The 20,920-nt window shown below is 47.3% G+C and overlaps 2 protein-coding genes across 3 annotated transcripts in view; both read right to left on the bottom strand.

Moving 5' to 3' along the window:
- Positions 1-20,920, bottom strand: part of LOC144695488 (TNF receptor-associated factor 2-like) — a 498,558-nt gene that overhangs the window by 133,371 nt on the left and 344,267 nt on the right. The window lies entirely within an intron of this gene.
- abhd16a (abhydrolase domain containing 16A, phospholipase) overlaps positions 1-20,920 on the bottom strand; it is a 69,730-nt gene that overhangs the window by 46,623 nt on the left and 2,187 nt on the right. The window contains exons 2-5 of one of the 2 annotated variants that reach the window (XM_078566451.1): positions 9,504-9,563; positions 4,949-5,015; positions 903-989; positions 6-91 (exon numbers count right to left, since the gene is read on the bottom strand). In XM_078566451.1, the coding sequence (XP_078422577.1) occupies positions 6-91; positions 903-989; positions 4,949-5,015; positions 9,504-9,563 (300 nt within the window). The remainder of the gene's footprint in view (positions 1-5; positions 92-902; positions 990-4,948; positions 5,016-9,503; positions 9,564-20,920) is intronic. The other variant, XM_078566452.1, reaches the window with a different exon arrangement.

The following is a 20,920-nucleotide window of genomic DNA, read 5'->3' as shown; positions in this document are numbered from 1 at the left end:
TCTACCTTGTTTTCCGCCGTGTTATTTCTCTTGGTTTCTTCTAAAATGGTGATAAACTGCACGTACTCAGGATTGGTCCATCGTCCCATACCTACCCAGCAGTGGCGGGGGGCGAGGGGGAAGCAAACAAAAAAAAAACAACAGTTACAACAATGACTTGCATTTATACGGCACCTTTAACATGGCAAAACATCCCAAGGTGCTTCAAAGAAGCAGTAATCTAACAAGGCACAGAAGGAGATATTAGCACAAGTGACCAAAAGCTTGGTCAAAGAGGTAGGTTTTAAGTAAGGAGCATCTTAAAGGAAGAGAGGGATTTAGGGAGGGAATCCCTGGAGCTTAGGGCCAAGGCAGCTGGAGGTATGGACGCCAATGGTGGAGCGATTCAAACTGGGGGTGCACAGGAGGCCAGAAATGGAGGAGCCAAGAGGCCTCAGAGGGTTACAGGGCTGGAGGGGGTCACAGAGATAGGGAAGGGATGAGACCATGTAAGGATTTGAGTGAAAACAAAGACAAGGAGTTTAGTATTGAAGCAATGCCCAGAACGGGAGCCACTGTTAGCACACATTTTCTCCCTGTCCACTTGCCATCCTCCTTCCATTGTATCTCTCCTTCATGGAGAAACAGAGGTGAGAGAGCTAGCACAGGCACAGCAGTGGGGCCGAATGGCCTCCTTCCATGCACTGACATTCTGCGATTCTAAGTAAAATCGCCAGATTAGGAGAAAACAGTAACGGAAAGGCGTGGCAGTCAGCTGGGTGGGTCGCTCCTATCGAGTTTGGGGTTTAGCGAGCTACAGACTGCAGGAGGAAAGGAAAGACTGAGGGAGGGAAGGAATTCCGCAGCTTTAAAGGTCTTGGAAAAGAACGAGGAGACTTACTAGTGAGAGATCACTCTCCTACCTCTGAGACAGGCCACACCAGTGAGTATCAGCAGGAGCACACTTGCATATGAAGTTGCAGGAATAAACTTGGACATAACAATGTAACCTAAACAAACAGGGGAAAAGACATCATAGTGGCTTTGACAGCGATTTGGTTAGTAGATGCACTCTGCACAACTTGGGCTAAGATGGTCATCGTTACACAGAATACACTACACAAAAACAGCCCAACAGGTCTATGCTGGCCTCTTCACCCTACGTAAATCTCCTATTCCATCCACCTCTGCTCAGCTTTCCAGCATATCTTTCTATTCTCTTTCCTCTCAAGTACTCGGGTGCTTTCAAAAGAAAACTTAACGAGTTATTTGCTTCAACTACTTCCTGTGGTAGCTGGTTCTACAATCTAACCAATCTCTCAAGTAAAGAAATTTCTCCTCTGTTTCCCAGCTGCAGTTATTCGTAACTACCTAAGGAAGGGTATGCTGACCATAGAGGGGGGTGCAACGAAGGTTCACCAGACTGATTCCTGGGATGGCAGGATTGTCCCATGATAAGAGATTGAGGAGACTGGGCCTGTGTTCTCTAGAGTTTAGAAGTACGAGAGGTGACTTCATTGAGACAGATAAAGTTCTGACAGGGTTGATACAAGAAGGGTGTTTCCCCTGGCTGAGGTGGTGGGTTCTAGAACCAGGGGACACAGTCTCAGAATAAGGGGCAGGCCATTTAGGTCTGAGATGAGGAGGAATTTCTTCACTCAGAGGGTGGTGAATATTTGGAATTCTCTGCTTCAGGGGGCAGTGGAAGCTCAGTCACTGAGTATGTTCAGGACTGAGATTGATAGATTTCTGGGTATTAAAGATAGCAAGGGATATGGGGACAGTGCGGGGAAATGACGTTGAGGTAGGTCAGCCATGATCTAGTTGAATGACGGAGCAGACCCGAGGGGCTGAGCGGCCTACTCCTGCTCCTATTTCCTATGTAACTACCTTGTACTTATGGCCCCTAGATTTGGATTCACACACAAGTAAAAACATTCTCTCCACATCCACCGTGTCCAGCCAATTCATAATTCAGGTCATCTCTGAAGCAGGTCTTCTTTTTTCCAAGGGAAAAAACACCAACCTGTACAATCTTTCCTGATAGCTGTTATCTCCCAGTTCTGGTACCATCTTTGTCTCCAGTCCCTCTATGTCCTTTTAACAAGGTGGACACCAGAACTGTGCACAGCACTCCAAGTGTGGTTTGACCAGGGTCCTACAAAAGTTTAACATGACTTCACTGCTTTTGAATTCTGTACCCCTACAAATAAATCCCAGCCCTTTCTTAGCATGCTCAATTCCACTGCTATCCAAGTCTCTGCTTTTAATGGTTTGCTCACCTGTATTCCTAGATCCCTTTGCTCTTCCGCCCCATTCAGTTCCTGGTTTTCTGAGACGCAGGTGGTGTTTCAATTTCACCGGCCAGAGTGCATCAACTCACATCTATCTGTGAGTTCACCAGACTGATTCCTGGGATGGCAGGATTGTCCCATGATAAGAGATTGAGGAGACTGGGCCTGTGTTCTCTAGAGTTTAGAAGTACGAGAGGTGACTTCATTGAGACATATAAAGTGGCAAACTTCATTTGCCACTTAACTGCCCAATCCGTAAGCTTTCTGTTTGACCTTTATGTCTGGTTCCTGTCTTAAGCTGATTGTAGCCAACGGCAGTGGATTGGAGGGGGAGCAGCACTAAAACGCAGGGACGGTAGCAAGTGGTAATGCCTGGACTAATGCCAATCCCACCATGGCAGCTGAGGGAATGTAAATTCAGTTCGTAAATCTGGAAGGAAGTTCTGGTTTCACTAATAATGATTGTGAAAATACTGGATTGTGGCAAACAAATATATGAACATACGAAATAGGAGAAGTAGGCCATTCGGCCCCTCGAGCCTCCTCCGCCATTCAATAAGGTCACGCCTGATCTGTTTCTGCTTCAAATTCCACATTCCCACCTACTCCCCAATAACCACTGATTCCCTTGCCTAACAAGAATTATCTACCTCTGCCTTAAAAATATTCAATGACCCCACCCCCACCGCCTTCTGAGGCAGAGAGTTCCAAAGTCGCACAACCTTCTGAGAGAAAAAATCTCCCATCTCTGTACTAAAAGAGTGACCCCTAATTTTAAAACAGTGTCCCCTAGCTCTGAACTCACCCACAAGAGGAAACATCCTTTCCATGTCCACCTTGTCAATACCGTTCAGGATCTTATATACTTCAATCAACCATCTGGTTCACTAATGTCTTTCAGGGGGGGAAATCTGCCATTCTTACCCAGTCTGGCCTACATGTGACTCCAAACCCATAGCTAAGAGGTTAACTCTTCTCTACCCTCTGAAATGGCCTAGCAAGCCATTAATTTTTGTTTTACTTATTCGTTCATGGGATGTGGGCATCACTGGCTACGCCAGCATTTATTGCCCATCCCTAGTTGCCCTTGAGAAGGTGGTGGTGAGCTGCCTTCTTGAACCGCTGCAGTCCATGGGGTGTAGGTACACCCACAGTGCTGTTAGGGAGGGAGTTCCAGGGTTTTGACCCAGCGACAGTGAAGGAACGGCCGATATATTTCCAAGTCAGGATGGTGAGTGACTTGGAGGGAAACTTCCAGGTGGTGGTGTTCCCATGTGTCTGCTGCCCTTGTCCTTCTAGATGGTAGAGGTCGTGGGTTTGGAAGGTACTGCCTGAGGAGCCTTGGTGAGTTCCTGCAGAGTATCTTGTAGATGGTACACACACTGCTGCTACTGTGCATCAGTGGGGGCGGTGGGGGGGGTGGAGAAGAGTGAATGTTTAAGGTGGTGGATGGAATGTCGATTAAGCGGGTGGTGATTCTGGATGGTGTGGAGCTTTTTGAGTGAAGCTACACTCATCCAGGCAATTTGAATTAAACCGCTACAGACAAAAGCACTGTACACGTGATTCAAGAAGGCGTCTCACTATCAACTCCTCAAGGGCAATTAGGATGGGCAATAAATGCTGGCGTTACCCGGGACGTTCACACCCCAAGAGCAAATTTAAAGAAAATTTACTTTAACACTCTGGACCGAAGAGTTGGTGTGGTTGAGGAGGAGGAGGTGGGTGGTAGCTAGTTGTGCGAAAATCCCTGCCAGAAAAGAATTGTGCTCCTATTCAGTGCATCCTTGTTAATGAAACTGACATCAAGGAGCTCCATGGCTGTTGTTGGCATCTAACAATTCATTTGTTGGGCAGTGTTTTGAGGTTCAACCTCACTAACACAGTGCTTAGGAGACCTGTCTGAATAAGGAAACTCTTTCGAGTTATCAACAGTCACAGATTGCAACTCTTTCGAGTACAATCACAGTTCTTGGTTTCCGGGAGTGGGACGTGAACCCACAACCCTCTGATTCAAAGGCGAGGGTGCTATGAACTGAGCCACAGCTGACACCTCCTGAATAAGGAACATGGCAGCCAGAAATCAGCCAAAAACTGTTGGGTAATCTGATTGGTTTGTCTTGTTGTAATTGCTAGCTCCTGATTGGTAGCCTTGAATGGCTTAATTGGTCTGCTTGTCCTTACCAGTCTGCGATAGGTAGGCTCACCCCATCATTATTTCATACATGAGCACATCAGCGTACTAACTTAATAGCAGTTAACTGATCCAATTAAAAATGAGACACACATCTCCCAAAAACTCTGCCCTCGCACACGAATGGCCAAAATTTTAATTATACTGATTTTTTGAGATCTGAAAGGGCAGTGGAAGCAGATTCAACAGTAACTTTCAAAAAGAGAATTGGACAAATACTTAAAAAAGGAAAGAAAAATACAGGACTATGGGGACAGAGGAAGACAGAACTGGAACTAATTGAATAGCTCCTTCAAAGAGCTGGCACAGGCACGATGGGCCGAATAGCCTCTTTTTGTGCTGTTAAGCATTGGCATTTATTTAACACTCTTTGAACATGTGATTTTCCAGAAGTCTGCTTGGGGAGTTCCCTCAGTACCACCATGGGCGGAGAGAACAAGCCAATATCTAAATTAACCCAACTTTCAGTCACGACTCTTACCTTTCCTGTAGCAGTAAAGTAGTAGTAATGGGGATGTGTAATAGGACACAGACCACAGGATGTACGCCTGCGTTAAATAAAACAGCAATTAGATCAAAAGTTATGATGTTCCAGCAGTCTGTCATTAAGTTCATGGTTTACACGATGTCATGGGAATGCATTATAACTGGGTAAGCTGTGTTACTCTAGCAATCCAGAGTCAATCTAGATGGGCCCCCCTCCAGGTCTAATGGAGACCTAACAAGATACCAAAATGAAATGTAAAATTCAATATTACTACAGCAAAGGAGCACAAATGTTCAGGTCCATACAAAACCAGTTTAAGACAGACACCACAAAGGCATTTCTGTAAACAGGCAGTGACCAACAGTAGGAATGGTCTCCAGGAACAGTCAAGAGAATAGATTCATTTAGGACAGTGTCTGACCCACTGTCCCACCCAGTCCCAGAGGGGGAAAGGACAGTGTCTGACCCACTGTCCCACTCAGTCCCAAATGGGGGAAAGGACAGTGTCTGACCCACTGTCTCACCCAGTCCCAGAGGGGGAAAGGACAGTGTCTGACCCACTATCCCACCCAGTCCCAGAGGGGGAAAGGACAGTGTCTGACCCACTGTCCCACTCAGTCCCAAATGGGGGAAAGGACAGTGTCTGACCCACTGTCCCACCCAGTCCCAGAGGGGGAAAGGACAGTGTCTGACACACTATCCCACCCAGTCCCAGAGGGGGAAAGGACAGTGTCTGACCCACTGTCTCACCCAGTCCCAGAGGGGGAAAGGACAGTGTCTGACCCACTGTCCCACTCAGTCCCAAATGGGGGAAAGGACAGTGTCTGACCCACTGTCCCACTCAGTCCCAGAGGGAGAAAGGACAGTGTCTGACCCACTGTATCATTCATAGTCCTTCTGAAATAAGATGCAAATTTTATTCTGACTAATTTCGAGTCTCATAAAGGAACATGATAAGGTGTGATTGTGGAGTGAATTAGACTTCGGACTTGATACTTTAGATCATTTCTGCTGCCTGAACATGTTGAACATTGGATAAGCAGGTTGTCCCAGTGGGATTTGTTTGAACATTTTATGGGTGTATTCTGTGTGAATTTCCCTTTCTTTCCTCCTGATATCCCCTTCTCAGCCCAGGGTTAGATGCAGTGCCTCACAGCCTTCCTGCTTGAGGTGAAGGAAGTCTTCACAGGACCGGAGGTTAAAGCCTGGAACCCCTCCTGGATTTATCCATTCGCCTGCTCGCCAAGTTAACCCCTTGTGCCGCGCTGGGAGAACGTGCAGTGCTTTCATACTTGTCATGTAAAATGGTGTCCTTGTCACCACAGGATGTGACTGTCCCTGTTCTCCTTGCCAGCCTCCCACCTACCACTCTCCTGAAAACCGGAGTTCTGCTGCCTGTATTCCAACCCGCACCAAGTTCCGTTCACCCATCAACCCTCCCCCACCCTCCCCCACCTTACATTTGCTCTGTTCCGGCAACAACCTCAATGTTAAAATCCCCACCCCTGTTTTCGTGTACTTCCATGGCCCTCGCCCTGCCGATCTCTGCAATCTCCTCCTGTGCCACAACCCTCCGAGATGTTTCTACCCTCCTCTCAGACTGGCCCCTTTCACAACCTGATTTCCATCGGTCCACCACTGTTGGCTGTGCCTTCAGGTGCCTGGGCCCTAAGCTCTGGAATTCCCTTTCTAAATCCACCCCCCCCCCCCACCTCTCTCCTCCTGTAAGACATCCCATGAAACCTGTCTCTTTGACCAAACATTTGGTCACCTGTCTGAATATCTCATGTAACTCAGAGCCAAATCTCGCCTGATGAAACCTCCTCTGAAGTGCCCCGGTAAGGTTTTTACTCCGTTTTTGACACTCGAGAGGTGCAAGTTGTTGTTTCGGGTTTTTATATTTGTAACTTCACACTTGTCAGCGGGTCGCACTCTAGCCTCGGAGTCCAGAGGGCTTGGCTCAGGCTCAAACGCGTTACCTGGGCTGGCAGCGTGCCACTGAGGGCATGCTGCATTCTCGGAGGTGCCATGATTCAGATGAGACATTAAACTGAATTGCAAGGTTAGGTTGGAGAAGCTGGGATTGTTCTCCTTGGAGCAAGGCAGGTTGAGGGGGAGATTTGATCGAGGTGTACAAGGTGAGGACAGGTTTAGACAAGGTAGACAAAGAAAAGCTGTTCCCATTCGCTGATGATACAAGGGCTTGGGGGACACGGATTTAAGGTTTTGGGAAAGAGATACTGAGGGGGTGTGAGGACGAATTTTTTAACGCAGCGAGTGGTAATGAGCTGGAACTCACTGCCCACGGGGGTGGTGGAAGCGAAGACGATGAATGATTTCAAAAGGAAATTAGATGGGCACTTGAGGGAAAGAGTGGGGGACTGGCACTGACTGGATTGATCTACAGAGAGACAGCACCTGATGGGCCGAATGGCTTCTCTGTGCTGCGATGGCTCTTTGACTCTATGAAGCTGCTCTTCCCATTCTGGTTGACGCTAGGGGGAAGGGGCTTCTCCCTGTTTCCATACCAACAGTCCTCCCTCAACACTGATCAACTGGCTACCGAATTAAATCACTGTTTGTGGGATCTTCCTGTGCACCAAACATCTGCTGTATCCTTTTTAATCTACTCATGGGAGCATAGCTGGCACTTATCGCCCTTCCTCAATTGCCCTTCAGGAGGCGGTGGTGAACCACCTTCTTGAACTGCTGCAGTCTGAGCAGCGGAGGTACGCCCAGAGTGCTGGCAGGGAGGGAGTAGCGTTCTCAGAAAGCTGCAAGGCCAGGAAACGGCTTGGCTGGTGTCACACAGCCCGTTACCATGCGCAAAACACCATGCAAACATTTTTAAAGGGACTGCACATTGAAAAAAATTGGCCACACAAACTAAACTTTAAAGGGATCATTAGTATAGAGTTCCAGGATTTTGACCCAGTGACAGTGAAGGAACGGCGATATATTTCCAAGTCAGGGTGGTGTGCGGCTTGGAGGGGAACTTCCAGGTGGTGGTGTTCCTGTGTGACTGCTGCCCTGTCCTTATCTCTAGATGGTAGTGGTCGTGGGTTTGGAAGGTGCTGTCGAAGGAGTCTTGGTGAGTTGCTGCAGTGCATCTTGTAGATGGTACACACACTGCTGCTACTGTGCGTCGGTGGGTGGAGGGAGTGAATGTTTGTGGATGTGGTGCCAATCAAGCGGGGCTGCATTGTCCTGGATGTTGAGCTTCCTGAGTGTTGTGGGAGCTGCACTCATCCAGGCAAGTGGGGAGTGTTCCATCACACTTCTGACTTGTGCCTTGTATATTGTGGACAGGCTTTGGGGAGTCAGGAGGTGAGTTACTCGGCACATAGTAGACAACCTCTGGCCTGTTCTTGTAGCCATGATATTTATATGGCTAGTCCAGTTCAGTTTCTGGTCAATGGCAACCCGCCAGGATGTTGATAGTGGGAAATTCAGTGATGGTAATGCCATTGAACATCAAGGTTGATTCTCTCTTGTTGGAGACGGTCATTGCCTGACACTTGTGTGGTGCGAATGTTACTTGCCACTTGTCAGCTCAAGCCTGAGTGTTGTCCAGGTCTTGCTGAATTTGGACATGGACTGCTTCAGCATCTGAGGAGATAAATGGTGAACATTGTGCAATCATCAGCGAACATCCCCATTTCTGTCTTTATAATGGAAGGAAGGTCATTGATGGAGCAGCTGAAGGTGGTTAGGCCGAGGACATTACCCTGAGGAACTCCTCCAGTGATGTCCTGGAATGCTTAACCTCCAACAACCACAACTACCTTTCTTTCTACTAGGTATCACTCGAACCAGTGGAAAGATTTCCTCCCTGGTTCCCTTGATTTCAATATTGCCAGGGCTCCTTGGTGCCACACACAGTCAAATGTTGCTTTGATGTCAAGGGCAGTCACTCTCACCTCACCTCGGGAGTTCAGCTCTTATGCTTATGTTTGGACCAAGGATGTAATGAGGTCAGGAGCTGAGTGACCCTGGCGGAACCCAAACTGGGTGTCGGTGAGTAGGTTATTGCTGAGTACATCCACCTGAGGGGCCATCAGTTTAACGTCTCATCTAAAAGACAGCACCTCTGACAGTGCAGCACTCCCTCAGTACTGGAACTTGGGGGTGCATCAGCCTAATTCTCAATTCTCTGGGATGGGACTGAAACCCACAACCTTCTGGCTCCAAGGCGAGTGTGGTAACCACTAGGGCCACAGCTGGCACCACGTTTAAAAGTCACTGTAATATTTGCATTTATTTCAGTGCTATCTCTCGTGAAGTTAAAAACAGACAAACAGTCAACCTGGAAAGATCCCTGGATCTCAAGACAGTCACAGGACTTCATACAGGTACAAACAACAAAGTCCAGCTTTGTTCAGCTTCACACACAGTCAATGCCCATCACAGTAGACAGCTTTCAGCACGTTGTTAATAAAGAACTAAGTCATATGAGGAAGATTAAGAATGTCACTATCGGGAAGCAATAACTGCATGATTCAGGGAAGCTACTTAGCACAGAAAAACAAGCAAGAGATTGAACACTTACCCATCCCAGAATACTGTCTGAATGTTTCTCAAGGATCCTTGGTTGATAATAAAATCCAGGCTAACAGGGAACATGAAAAAAAAATCTGTCATCTCAATGGGGGGGTTCCAATGCAAATAGAAAAGAGCCCAAATCCATCCCTCCGCAGTTAAAAATACATCAGCAGAGAGAGTGGGTCAGTGCAGGAAGGACCAGGGGAGCAGGAGGAGAGCAGGAGCTAGGTGAGGCAGAGAAGGCTGCAGGGCGCACCTCCAGCCGCCAGTCACGTTTACTCTTGACCACGGCACCATCCCATTATTTCACGGAACCCAGAGGTCCGTGGTTTGTAGTTTGGCCGCTGGCCGAAGTGAACCATCAGGGAAGGGCAAGTCTCTGATTCGAACGGTGAGCTCAACGCGTTTCTGAAGAAAAATGCAAATGCTGAAAGTCTAAGTTTTATTCTTGGGTGGAGTGCGGGGGGGGGGGGGCAGTAACTTCTTGGGGGTTTGAACATTCCATTTCCTGACACTTCACATGTTCGCTTTTCCAGAATTTGCATATAAGCCTTTTAAGTCTACGTGCAAACATTTTACACTATAGATGGTACCCAAGGGTACAACGCAGATTGATCAGAATGGCACAAAGACAGATGGCATTGTGAGCAGCGTAGGCAGAAGCATTAAGTTACAAAGACATTGATGGGTGAAGTGAATGGGCAAAACCGTGGCTAATGGATTTCAAGGTACGCAAATGTGAGGTCATCCACTTTGGACACGAGAAGGATAGAACCAGGGACTGTATTGGTCTCCTTATTTAAGGAAGGATGTAAATGCATTTGTAGCAGTTCAGAGAAGGTTCACTAGACTAATACCTGGAATGGGTGGGTTGCCTTATGAGGAAAGGTTGGACAGACCAGGCTTGTATCCGCTGGAGTTTAGAAGAGTAAGAGGCGACTTGGTTGAAACATGTAAGATCCTGAGGGGTCTTGACAGTGTCGACGTGGAGGGGATATTTCCTCTTGTGGGAGAATCTAGAACTAGGGATTGCTGTTTAAAAATAAATGCAGGGAGTATAGCAAATAAAGCTGATGAGCTGAGGGCCATATAGACACAAGGAAACCTGATATCGTGGCTACAATGGAAACTTGGCTTAAGGAGAGACAAAAATGGCAGCTCAACATCCCTGGATATAGAGTTTTCAGACAGGATAGGGAGGGGGATAATAAATGTGGGGGTTAAGCATTATTGGTTAGTTGACGGATGATATAATAAATGATGCATCAATTGAGGCCATATGGGTTGAGCTCAGAAATAAAAAAGGGGCAGCCACACTGATTGGAGTGTACTATAGACTCCAAATAGTGGAAGGGAGTTAGCAGAGAAATCTGTCTACATATTTGCTGAGTGCAAAAACAATTGGCAGTAATCGTTGAGGACTTCAACTACCCTAACATCAACTGGGATATGAACAGTGGGAAGGGCAAAGTAGGCGCACATTTCTTGAACTGCATTCAAGAGAACTTTTTTAGCCAGCACGTAACAAGCCCAAAGAGAGAGGGTGCAATTCTAGATTTAGTCTTAGGAAATGAAGCTGGGCAAGTGGATGGAGTAGCAGTGGGCGACCATTTTGGAAATATTGACCATATTACAGTTAGATTTAGCATCATTTTGGAAAAGGACAAAGATAGGACAGCAGTGAAAGTTTTAAATTGGGGGAAGACACATTTTATGAAGCTCAGAGGTGAGCTGGCGAAAGTGGACAGGATACAGCTATTGGAAGGAAAAACTGTGTCAAATCAGTGGGAGACATTCAAAGGCAAGATTCTAAGGACACAGTGTAGACATGTCCCCACGAAATAAAGAGTGGTACTGCCAAATCTAGAGGCCCCTGGTTATCCAGAAGCATATCCAGGTCAAGATAAAGCAGAAAAAGAAAGCTTATGACAGTCACAAAAGACTTAATACTGTAGAAAGCCTAAAGGAGTATAGAAAGTACAGGGGTGAAGTAAAAATGGAAATTAGGAAAGCAAAGAGAGGATACGAAAAAATATTGGCAGGTAAAATCAAACAAAACCCGAATGTTTTACCAGTACATTAAGAGCAAAGGAATAACTAAGGAAAAGGTAGGGCCTTTCAGAGATGTGCATGGTAACTTGTGTGTTGATGCTGAAGATGTGGGCAGGGTTCTCAATGTGTACTTTGTCTCCGTCTTCACTAAGGAGAGGGATAATGCAGACATTCTAGTTAAAGAGGAGGAGTGTGAAATATTAGATACAATAAGCATAGTGAGCGAGGAAGTACTGGAGGGACTGGCATACTTGATGGTGGATAAGTCACCAGAGCCAGATGGATTGTATCCCTGGCTGTTGAAGGAAGCCAGGGAGGAAATAGCAGATGCTCTGAGGATCATTTTCCATTCCACATTAGATACAGGCGAGGTCCCAGAGGATTGAAGGTCTGCAAATATTGTACCATTATTTAAAAAGGGTGCAAGGGATAGGCCAGAAAACTGTAGGCCGGTCAGTCTGACTTCAATGGTGGGCTAATTATTGGAAACAATTCTGAGAGACAGGATAAAACGTCACTTAGAAAGACACGGGTTGATCAAGGACAGTCAGCATGGTTTTGTTAGTGGAAGATCGGGTCTTACTAACTTTGATAGAATTTTTTGAGGCAGTAACAAGGAGGATTGATGAGGGTAGTGCAGTGGATGTTGTCTACATGGGTTTTAGTAAGGCATTTGACAACACATGGCAAACTGGTCAGAAAAGCAAAATCCCATGGGATACAGGGGAAGGTGGCAAGTTGGATCTAAAATTGGCTCAGCACAGGAAGCAAAGGGTAATGGTCAATGGACGTTTTTGCGATTGGAAAACAGTTTCCAGTGGTGTTCCCATGGGGCTCAGTGTTGGGGCCCTTGCTGTTTGTTGTATATATAAATGATCTAGACATAAATGTGGGAGGTTTGATTGGGAAATTTGCAGATGACACAAAAATTGGCCGTGTAGTTGATAGTGAAGAGGATAGCTGTTGTCTCCAGAATGATATCAATGGTTTGGTTCAGTGGGCAGAAAAGTGGCAAATGGAATTCAATCGGAAGTGTGAGGTAATGCATTTGGGGAGGGCAAGCAAAGCAAAGAAATACTCAATAAATGGGAGGATATCGAGAGGGATAGGGGAAGTGAGAGAGATTGGAGTGCATGTCCACAGGTTTCTGAGGGTGGCAGAGCAGGTGGATAAGGTGGTCAAGAAAGCTTATGGAATGCTTTCCTTTATTGGACAAGGTATTGAATACGAAAGCAGGGATGTTATGGTGAAACTGTATAAAATGCTGGTTAGGCCATAGCTGGAATTTTGTGTACAGTCCAGGTCACCACATTACATGAAGGACATAATTGCTCTGGAGAGGGAGCAGAGGATACTTACAAGGATGTTGCCAGGGCTTAAAAATTGCAACTATGAGGAAAGATTGGATAGGCTGGGGAACAGAGGAGGCTGAGGGGTGACCTAATTGAGGTGTACAAAATTATGAGGGGCCTAGATAGGCAGGAAAGACTTGTTTCCCCTAGCTGAGGGGACGATTACCAGGGACATAGATTTAAGGTGATTGGTATAAGGATTAGACGGGACATGAGGAAAAACTTTTTCACACAGAGGGTGGTGGGTGTCTGGAATTCACTGCTGAAGTTGGTGGTTGAAGCTGAAATGCTCAACTCATTTAAACACTACCTGGATCTGCATGTGAAGCGGTGTAACCTGCAAGGCTACAGACAAAGTGCTGGAAAGTGGGATTAAAATGAGCGGCTGGGTTCTTTTTCATCTTTTTCTGGCCAGCACAGACATGAAGGTTTGAATGGCCTCTTTCTGTGTCATAACTTTGGTTCTATGGGTCGCCCGTTTAAGACAGAGATGAGGAGAATTATTTTCTGTCAGAGGGTCGTGAGTCTTTGGAACTCTCTTCCCCAAAAGGGAGTGGAAGCAGAGTCTTTGAATGTTTTCAAAGCAGAGGTAGATAAGATTCTTGATAAACAAGGAGGTAAAAGATTATTGGATTAGGTGAGAGGTTACAATCATGATCTTATTGAATGGTGGAGCAGGCTCGAGGGGCTGAGTGGCCTACTCCTGCTCCTAATTCATATGGACTTTCTAAATGGTGAAAAGCTGGAGACAGTGGAGGTCCAAAGAGAATTCACAGAATTGTTACAGCACAGGAGACCAATCGGCCCATCGTGTCTGTGCTGATTTTCCAATTGAGCAATGCACCTAATGCCCCTCCCCTGCCTTCTCCCTGTAGACCTGCCCATTTTCTCTTGTCGGATAACAATCCAAATCCCTCTTGAAAGTCTCGATTGAACCCGCCTCCACCACACTCTCAAGGCAGTGCCTTCCAGGTCCTAACCACTCGCCCTGTGAAAAGGTTTTTCCTCATGTCGCCATTGTTTCTTTCACCAATTACCTCTCTCCTCGATCCTTCCACCAATGGGAACAGTTTCTCCCCATCTGCCCTGTCCAGAACCCAATTTGGGGAACAGGTACAAAAAATCATTAAAATGTCACGAACAGGTACAGAAAATAATCACAAAGGCTAATGGAATTCTGGCCTTTCTATCTCAAGGACTAGAATACAAGGGGGTAACGGTCATGTTTCAGCTGTACAAAGCCCTGGTTTAACCACACCTGGAGTAACTATGAATACCTCTCAGCACCATACCTTAGGAAGTGGGTATTAGCCTGGGAGGGAGCGCAGGATAGATTTTTCAGAATGGTATCTGAAACAAAGGGCTAAATTAAGAGGAGAAATTTCATAAATTAGGATTATATTCCTTTAATTGAGAAGGTTAAGGAGTGATTTGATTGAAATTTTTCAAAATGTTACGAGGAAGATACAGCGAGAAGCTCTTTCTGCTGGTTGGAGGATCGAACTTCAAGAGGACACAAACAGGCTGGTTAAATCGGCAGACACGCAGATGATGAAATTTAACACAAAGAAGTGTGAAGTCATTCATTTTGGTAGGAAGAATGCGGAGAGACAATATAAAATAAGGGGTACAACTCTAAAGGAGGTGCAGGGGCACAGGGATCTGAGTGTAGATGTGCATAAATCATTGGAGGTGGCAGGACAGATTGGGAATGTAGTTAAAAAGGTACACAGGATCCTTTTAAAAGTGGAGGCATAATGCACAAGTGCAAGGAAGTTATGATGGACCTGTATAAAACACTGGTTCAGTGTCAACTCTTCTCCAATTCTCCTGGACTCCAACCTGTGTCCAATTCCAGGCACCGCTCTTTAGAAAAGGTGTGAAGGCATCAGAAAGGATGCAAAAAAAAGGTTCAGTTGAATGGTTCCAGGGATGAATGACTTCGGTTACGTGGATGGATTGGAGAAGCTGGGGCCGTTCTCCTTGGAGTAGAGAAGGTTGAGAAGAGATTTGAAGAGGTGTTCAGGGTGATCTGGATAGGACAGAGAGAGAGAGAGACACTGTTCCCACTCGTGAAAGGATCAAGAACCAGAGAGCACAGATCTATTTGGCCTTCTATCCAGCTTCATCTGCTCCACTCCCCTTAAACAGAATAAATGTCATCAATTTCTACTTCTCCTTAGCTCTGAAGAAGAGTCACACAGACTAGAAACGTTAACTCTGTTTCTCTCTCCACAGAAGCTGTCAGGCCTGCTGAGTTTTACCAGCATTTTCTATTTTTATTACAGATTTAAAGGTGATTGGCAAAAGAAGCAAAAGTACTATGAGGAAAAACTTTTTCACTTAGCGATAGGTTAAGGTCTGGAACGCACTGCCTGAAGTGTGGTACAGGCAGAGTCAATCATGGCATTCAAGAGGGAATTGGATAAGCACCTTAAGAGAAAACATTTGCTGGGTTACAGGGAAGAGGCATGGGTGTGGGACTACCTAGAGTTACTCTTGCTGAGAGCCAACACGGACAAAGTGGGCTGAATGGCCTCTTTCTGTTCTACCAATCTACGATTCAAGTCTAAAAATTAAAGCCCAGACCACCAGGAGAGAAATTAGTAAACAGTTCTACGCGCAAAGGGTGACAGAAATCTGGAATTCGTTCTGCAAACTGCAATTGATGCAAGATCAATTATAAATTTTAAACCCGAGACTGATAGACTTTTTTATTTTCCAAAGATATTAAGGGATATGAGCAATGGTAGGTTTATGGAGTTAGGTCGCAGATCAGTCATGATCACTGAATAGCAGGGGAAGGGGCTGAATAGTCTCCTCCCATTCCGTGGTTATCCTTACGAGGGCAGCTTGAATGGACCAGGTTTGTATTCAGAAGAAACAGGAGTAGCAGTCACAGAACTGTTACAGCGCTGCAGGGGGCCATTCGGCCCATCATGTCTGCACCAGCTCTCTGAATGAGCAATTCACTGTCACCCAGGGTAAAGAGTATCGACCAGCCACGACTGCACAGTGATTGCTCCAGGGAGAATCCCAGCACTGAATCCCAGTTCCTGTGGAAAGTGACCCTTCAGCTGTAAGCAAGCATCTGGACAAGCCATGAATAGTTTTTCTCCTGACTACTTTTCACTGGGCCAAGTTTAAGATCTGACACTTTGCAGAGTTTTATTCCCTTCTGCATGCATGAAGATTGGGAGGGGGGTGGGGGGCACATTGCTGTTGTGTGTTTCTGCATCAGTAGGTAGTTCATTTTTGTGCATTTTAAATGTTTTGTTAATAATTTCTGCATCTTTACGTGAGTTCACTTGATAATTTCAGGAACCTGGCTGGCTTATTTCTTACACCAGGCTACACACAGTTAAGTATATATTTTTTAATTCATTCATGGGATGTGGGCTTCACTGGCTGGACCAGCATTTATTGCCCATCCCTAATTGCCCCTTGAAGATGGTGGTGAGCTGCCTTCTTGAGCCGCTGCAGTCCCTGTGGTGTAGGTACACCCACAGTGCTGTTAGGGAGGGAGTTCCAGGATTTTGACCCAGCGACAGTGAAGGAACGGTGATATATTTCCAAGTCAGGATGGTGAGTGACTTGGAGGGGAACTTCCAGGTGATGGTGTTCCCATCTATCTGCTGTCCTTGTCCTTCTAGATGGTAGTGGTCGTGGGTTTGGAAGGTGCTGTCTAAGGAGCCTTGGGTGAGTTCCTGCAGTGCATCTTGTAGATGGTACACACTGCTGCTACAGCGCGTTGGTGGTGGAGGGAGTCAATGTTTGTGGATGTGGCACAAAGCAAGTGGGCTGCTTTGTCCTGGACGGTGTCAAGCTTCTTGAATGTTGTTGGAGCTATACTGATCCAGGCAAGTGGAGAGTATTCCATCACACTCCTGACTTGTGCATTGTAGATGGTGGACAGTCTTTGGGAAGTCAGGAGGCAAGTTACTCGCCACAGGATTCTTAGCCTCAGACCTGCTCTTGTAGCCACAGTATTTATATGGCTGGTCCAGTTCAGTTTCTGGTCAATGGTAACCCCCAGGATGTTGATAGTGGGGGATTCAGCGATGAATGTCAAGGGGGCAATGGTTAGATTCTCTCTTGTTGGAGATGGTCATTGCCTGGCACTCGTGCGGTGTGAAACGTTACTTCCCACTTGTCAGCTCAAGCCTGGATATTGTCCAGGTCTTGCTGCATTTGGACATGGACTGCTTCAGTATCTGAGGAGTCGCGAATGGCGCTGAACATTGTGCAACCATCAGCGAACATCACCACTTCTGACCTTATGATGCAAGGAAGGTCATTGATGAAGCAGCTGAAAATGGTTGGGCCTAGGACACTGATATATGCTGATTTAGCAATAACACCTCCTTCTTAAATCCCAACTTTGTTCTAACCAACCCAGGAGTGGGACGAGGACAGTCAGTTCACCACTCCTAAGCTAGAGCGTGACAAGGGATATGGAAAGCTGGTGGGATCGTGGCATTGAGGTAGAAGAGCAGCCATGATCGTACTGAACGGTGAAACAGGCTCGAGGGGCCAAATGGTCCAATCCTGCTCCTATTTATGTTCTTAGCCTTCCTTAAACATGGACGTCAAGACTGCGCACATTACCTCAGGTATGGTTTCACCACAGCCCAACAGAACTGGAGCAAAATTTCTTCATTCCTGCACTCTACTCACCTTGCCATAAAGGCCAACATGCCTTTTGCCTTCCTGATTGCTTGTACCTGCACACTAACTTTGTGTTCCTCGCATGAGTGCACTCAATAGCCTCTGAACATTTATTCTCCCGGGTAGGTAGAGTAATATAATTACATAGGAAATAGGAGTCAGCTATTCGGCCCCTCAAGCCTGCTCCGCCGATCAATGGGATCTTGGCTGATCTACCTCAACTCAGCTTTCTCAGCCAATCACCCTTGCTATCCAAAAATCTACTGAGCTCATTCCTGAAAATACTCAATGATTGAAGGTGTTTAGGTACAGCACGTAATTAAGAAGGCAAATGGAATGCTATCCTGTATTACAAGAGGAATTCAACATAAAAGTAAGGATGTTATGCTTCAGTTATACAGGGCATTGGTGAGACGACATCTCGAATACTGTGTGCAGTTTTGGTCTCTTTATTTAAGGAAGGATGTAAATGCGTTGGAGGCGGTTTACTAGATTGATACCGGGAATGAGCAGGTTGTCTTATGAGGAAAGGTTAGATAAAGGGCTTGTTTCCACTGGAGTTCAGAAGTGTGAGGGGGTGACTTGGTGGAAGTGCACAAGATCCTGAACGGCCTTGACAAGGTGGACATGGGAAGGATGTTTCCTCTTGTGGGTGAGTCCAGAACTAAGGGGCACTGTTTTAAAATTAGGAGTCGCTCTTTTAGGACAGAGATGAGGAGAAATTTTCTCTCAGAGGGTTGTGCGACTTTGGAACTCTCTGCCTCAGAAGGTGGTGGAGGCGGGGTCATTGAATATTTTTAAGGCAGAGGTAGGTTGATTCCCTTGCCTAACAAGAATCTAAAGTTATCGGGGGGAGGTGGGAATATGGAATTCGAAACAAATAGATCAGCCATGATATTACTGAACGACAGAGCAGACTCGAGGGGCCGAATGGCCTGCTTGTGCTCCTATTTCATATGTTTGTGTGACATGATAGGTAGGGGGAAAGTGCTTCCTCTGATACAAGAATCCGAAACAAGAGAATATAAATTATAAAATCAGTGTTAGGTAGTTCAGGGGTAAAATCAGGAGGCCCTTCTTCACATTAAGGGTAGTGGAAATCTAAAACTCTCTCCACCTTCCACCACCAATATGTCATTGGCTGGGGGATGATAGCTTTGTCATTGGCCAGGGTTTACTGATCCACAGCAACCAGATGGAGTTACAGACCAGCCATGGTCTCACTGGATGGCAGAACCTTCTAGAATGGTACAAATGGGCCTCTTCCTGATTTCCACAGTGTTAACGTGAGAAAACATTCCCCAGTTCCACTGGGAAACCCAAGGAGGTTTTTTTTTAATTGATCCCGAGGCACTTGTGGTGCACAACAACATCTAAATGTGTTGGAAAATGACCGTTGTTTACATGTGAGCCAGTTCAGTCTAAGAAATGCACTGCATTCAATAAGGTAAACACGGCAACAGTCACGCTAAGTCTGCCACTGATAACCGTGTGTGTGTGTGTGTGTGTGTGTGTGTGTCTGGGGGAAAGGGACTCTCAATCCAAAAGTCATGTGCATATGATTCGAGCAGTTTCACACATTCCCAACACACACCTCCACTCCCCCTATGCAGGCCCATTGCATTCTCAAGTACCACCAGGATTCTCTCCCAAATTCCACTTGGTGCTAATCGTCTGCAGTTGGCTCATTTCTAACAGGCATCAGCACTGCACTGCAGTGTCTCCATTATCCCTGGTGCTGCTCCAATCATCCTGCTCTTTCAGTACAATCTCTCATTCCCCCTTCTCCTCCCTGTGCAATCCCTCTCATTCCCCCCTCCTCCTCCCAGTGCAATCCCTCTCATTCCCCCTCCCCCTCCCAGTGCAACCCGCTCATTCCCCCCTCCTCCTCCCAGTGCAATCCCTCTCATTCCCCCTCCCCCTCCCAGTGCAACCCGCTCATTCCCCCCTCCTCCTCCCAGTGCAACCCCTCATTCCCCTCCTCCTCCCAGTGCAACCCCTCATTCCCCTCCTCCTCCCAGTGCAATCCCTCTCATTCCCCCCTCCTCCTCCCAGTGCAATCCCTCTCATTCCCCCTCCCCCTCCCAGTGCAACCCGCTCATTCCCCCCTCCTCCTCCCAGTGCAACCCCTCATTCCCCTCCTCCTCCCAGTGCAACCCCTCATCCCCTCCTCCTCCCAGTGCAATCCCTCTCATTCCCCTCCTCCTCCCAGTGCAACCCTCTCATTCCCCCCTCCTCCTCCCAGTGCAATCCCTCTCATTCCCCCCTCCTCCTCCCAGTGCAATCCTGCTCATTCCCCCTCCTGCTCCCAGTGCAACCGTCTCATTACCCCCTCCTCCTCCCAGTGCAATCCCTCTCATTCTCCCTCCTCCTCCCAGTGCAATCCCTCTCATTCTCCCTCCTCCTCCCAGTGCAATCCCTCTCATTCCCCTCCTCCTCCCAGTGCAATCCCTCTCATTCCCCTCCTCCTCCCAGTGCAATCCCTCTCATTCCCCCTCTCCTCACAGTGAAACCCGCTCATTCCCCCTCCTCCCAGTGCAACCCTCTCATTCCCCCCCTCCTCCCAGTGCAATCCCTCCTATTCTCCCCCCTCCTCCTCCCAGTGCAATCCCTCTCATTCCCCTCCTCCTCCCAGTGCAATCCCTCTCATTCCCCCCTCCCCCTCCCAGTGCAACCCGCTTATTCCCCCCTCCTCCCAGGGCAATCCCTCTCATTCCCTCCTCCTCCCAGTGCATTCCCTCTCATTCCCCTCCTCCCAGTGCAATCCCTCTCATTCCCCCTCCTCCTCCCAGTGCAATCCCTCTCATTCCCCTCCTCCTCCCAGTGCAATCCCTCTCATTCCTCCTCCTCCACCCAGTGCAATCCCTCTCATTCCTCCTCCTCCCAGTGCAATCCCTCTCATTCCTCCTCCTCCACCCAGTGCAATCCCTCTCATTCTGCCTCCCCCTCCCAGTGCAATCCTCCCATTACCCCCCTCCTCCCAGTGCAACTCTCTCATTCCCCCCCTCCTCCTAGTGCAATCCCTCTCATTCCCCCCTCCTCCCAGTGCAATCCCTCTCATTCCCCCTCCTCCCAGTGCAATCCCTCTCATTCCTCCTCCTCCCAGTGCAATCCCTCTCATTCCCCCTCCTCCTCCCAGTGCAATCCCTCTCATTCTCCCTCCTCCTCCCAGTGCAATCCCTCTCATTCTCCCTCCTCCCAGTGCAATCCCTCTCATTCCCCCTCCTCCCAGTGCAATCCCTCTCATTCCCCTCCTCCTCCCAGTGCAATCCCTCTCATCCCCCCTCCTCCCAGTGCAATCCCTCTCATTCTCCTCCTCCTCCATGCCATCCCTTTCATCCCCCTCCTCCTC

The sequence above is a fragment of the Cetorhinus maximus genome, chromosome 21 (assembly GCF_964194155.1).
Source record: "Cetorhinus maximus chromosome 21, sCetMax3.hap1.1, whole genome shotgun sequence".
NCBI classification, from domain to species: Eukaryota; Metazoa; Chordata; class Chondrichthyes; order Lamniformes; family Cetorhinidae; genus Cetorhinus; species Cetorhinus maximus.
The sequence above is the reverse complement of the archived record's forward strand: the minus strand, read 5'-3'. Positions and strand labels throughout refer to the sequence as shown.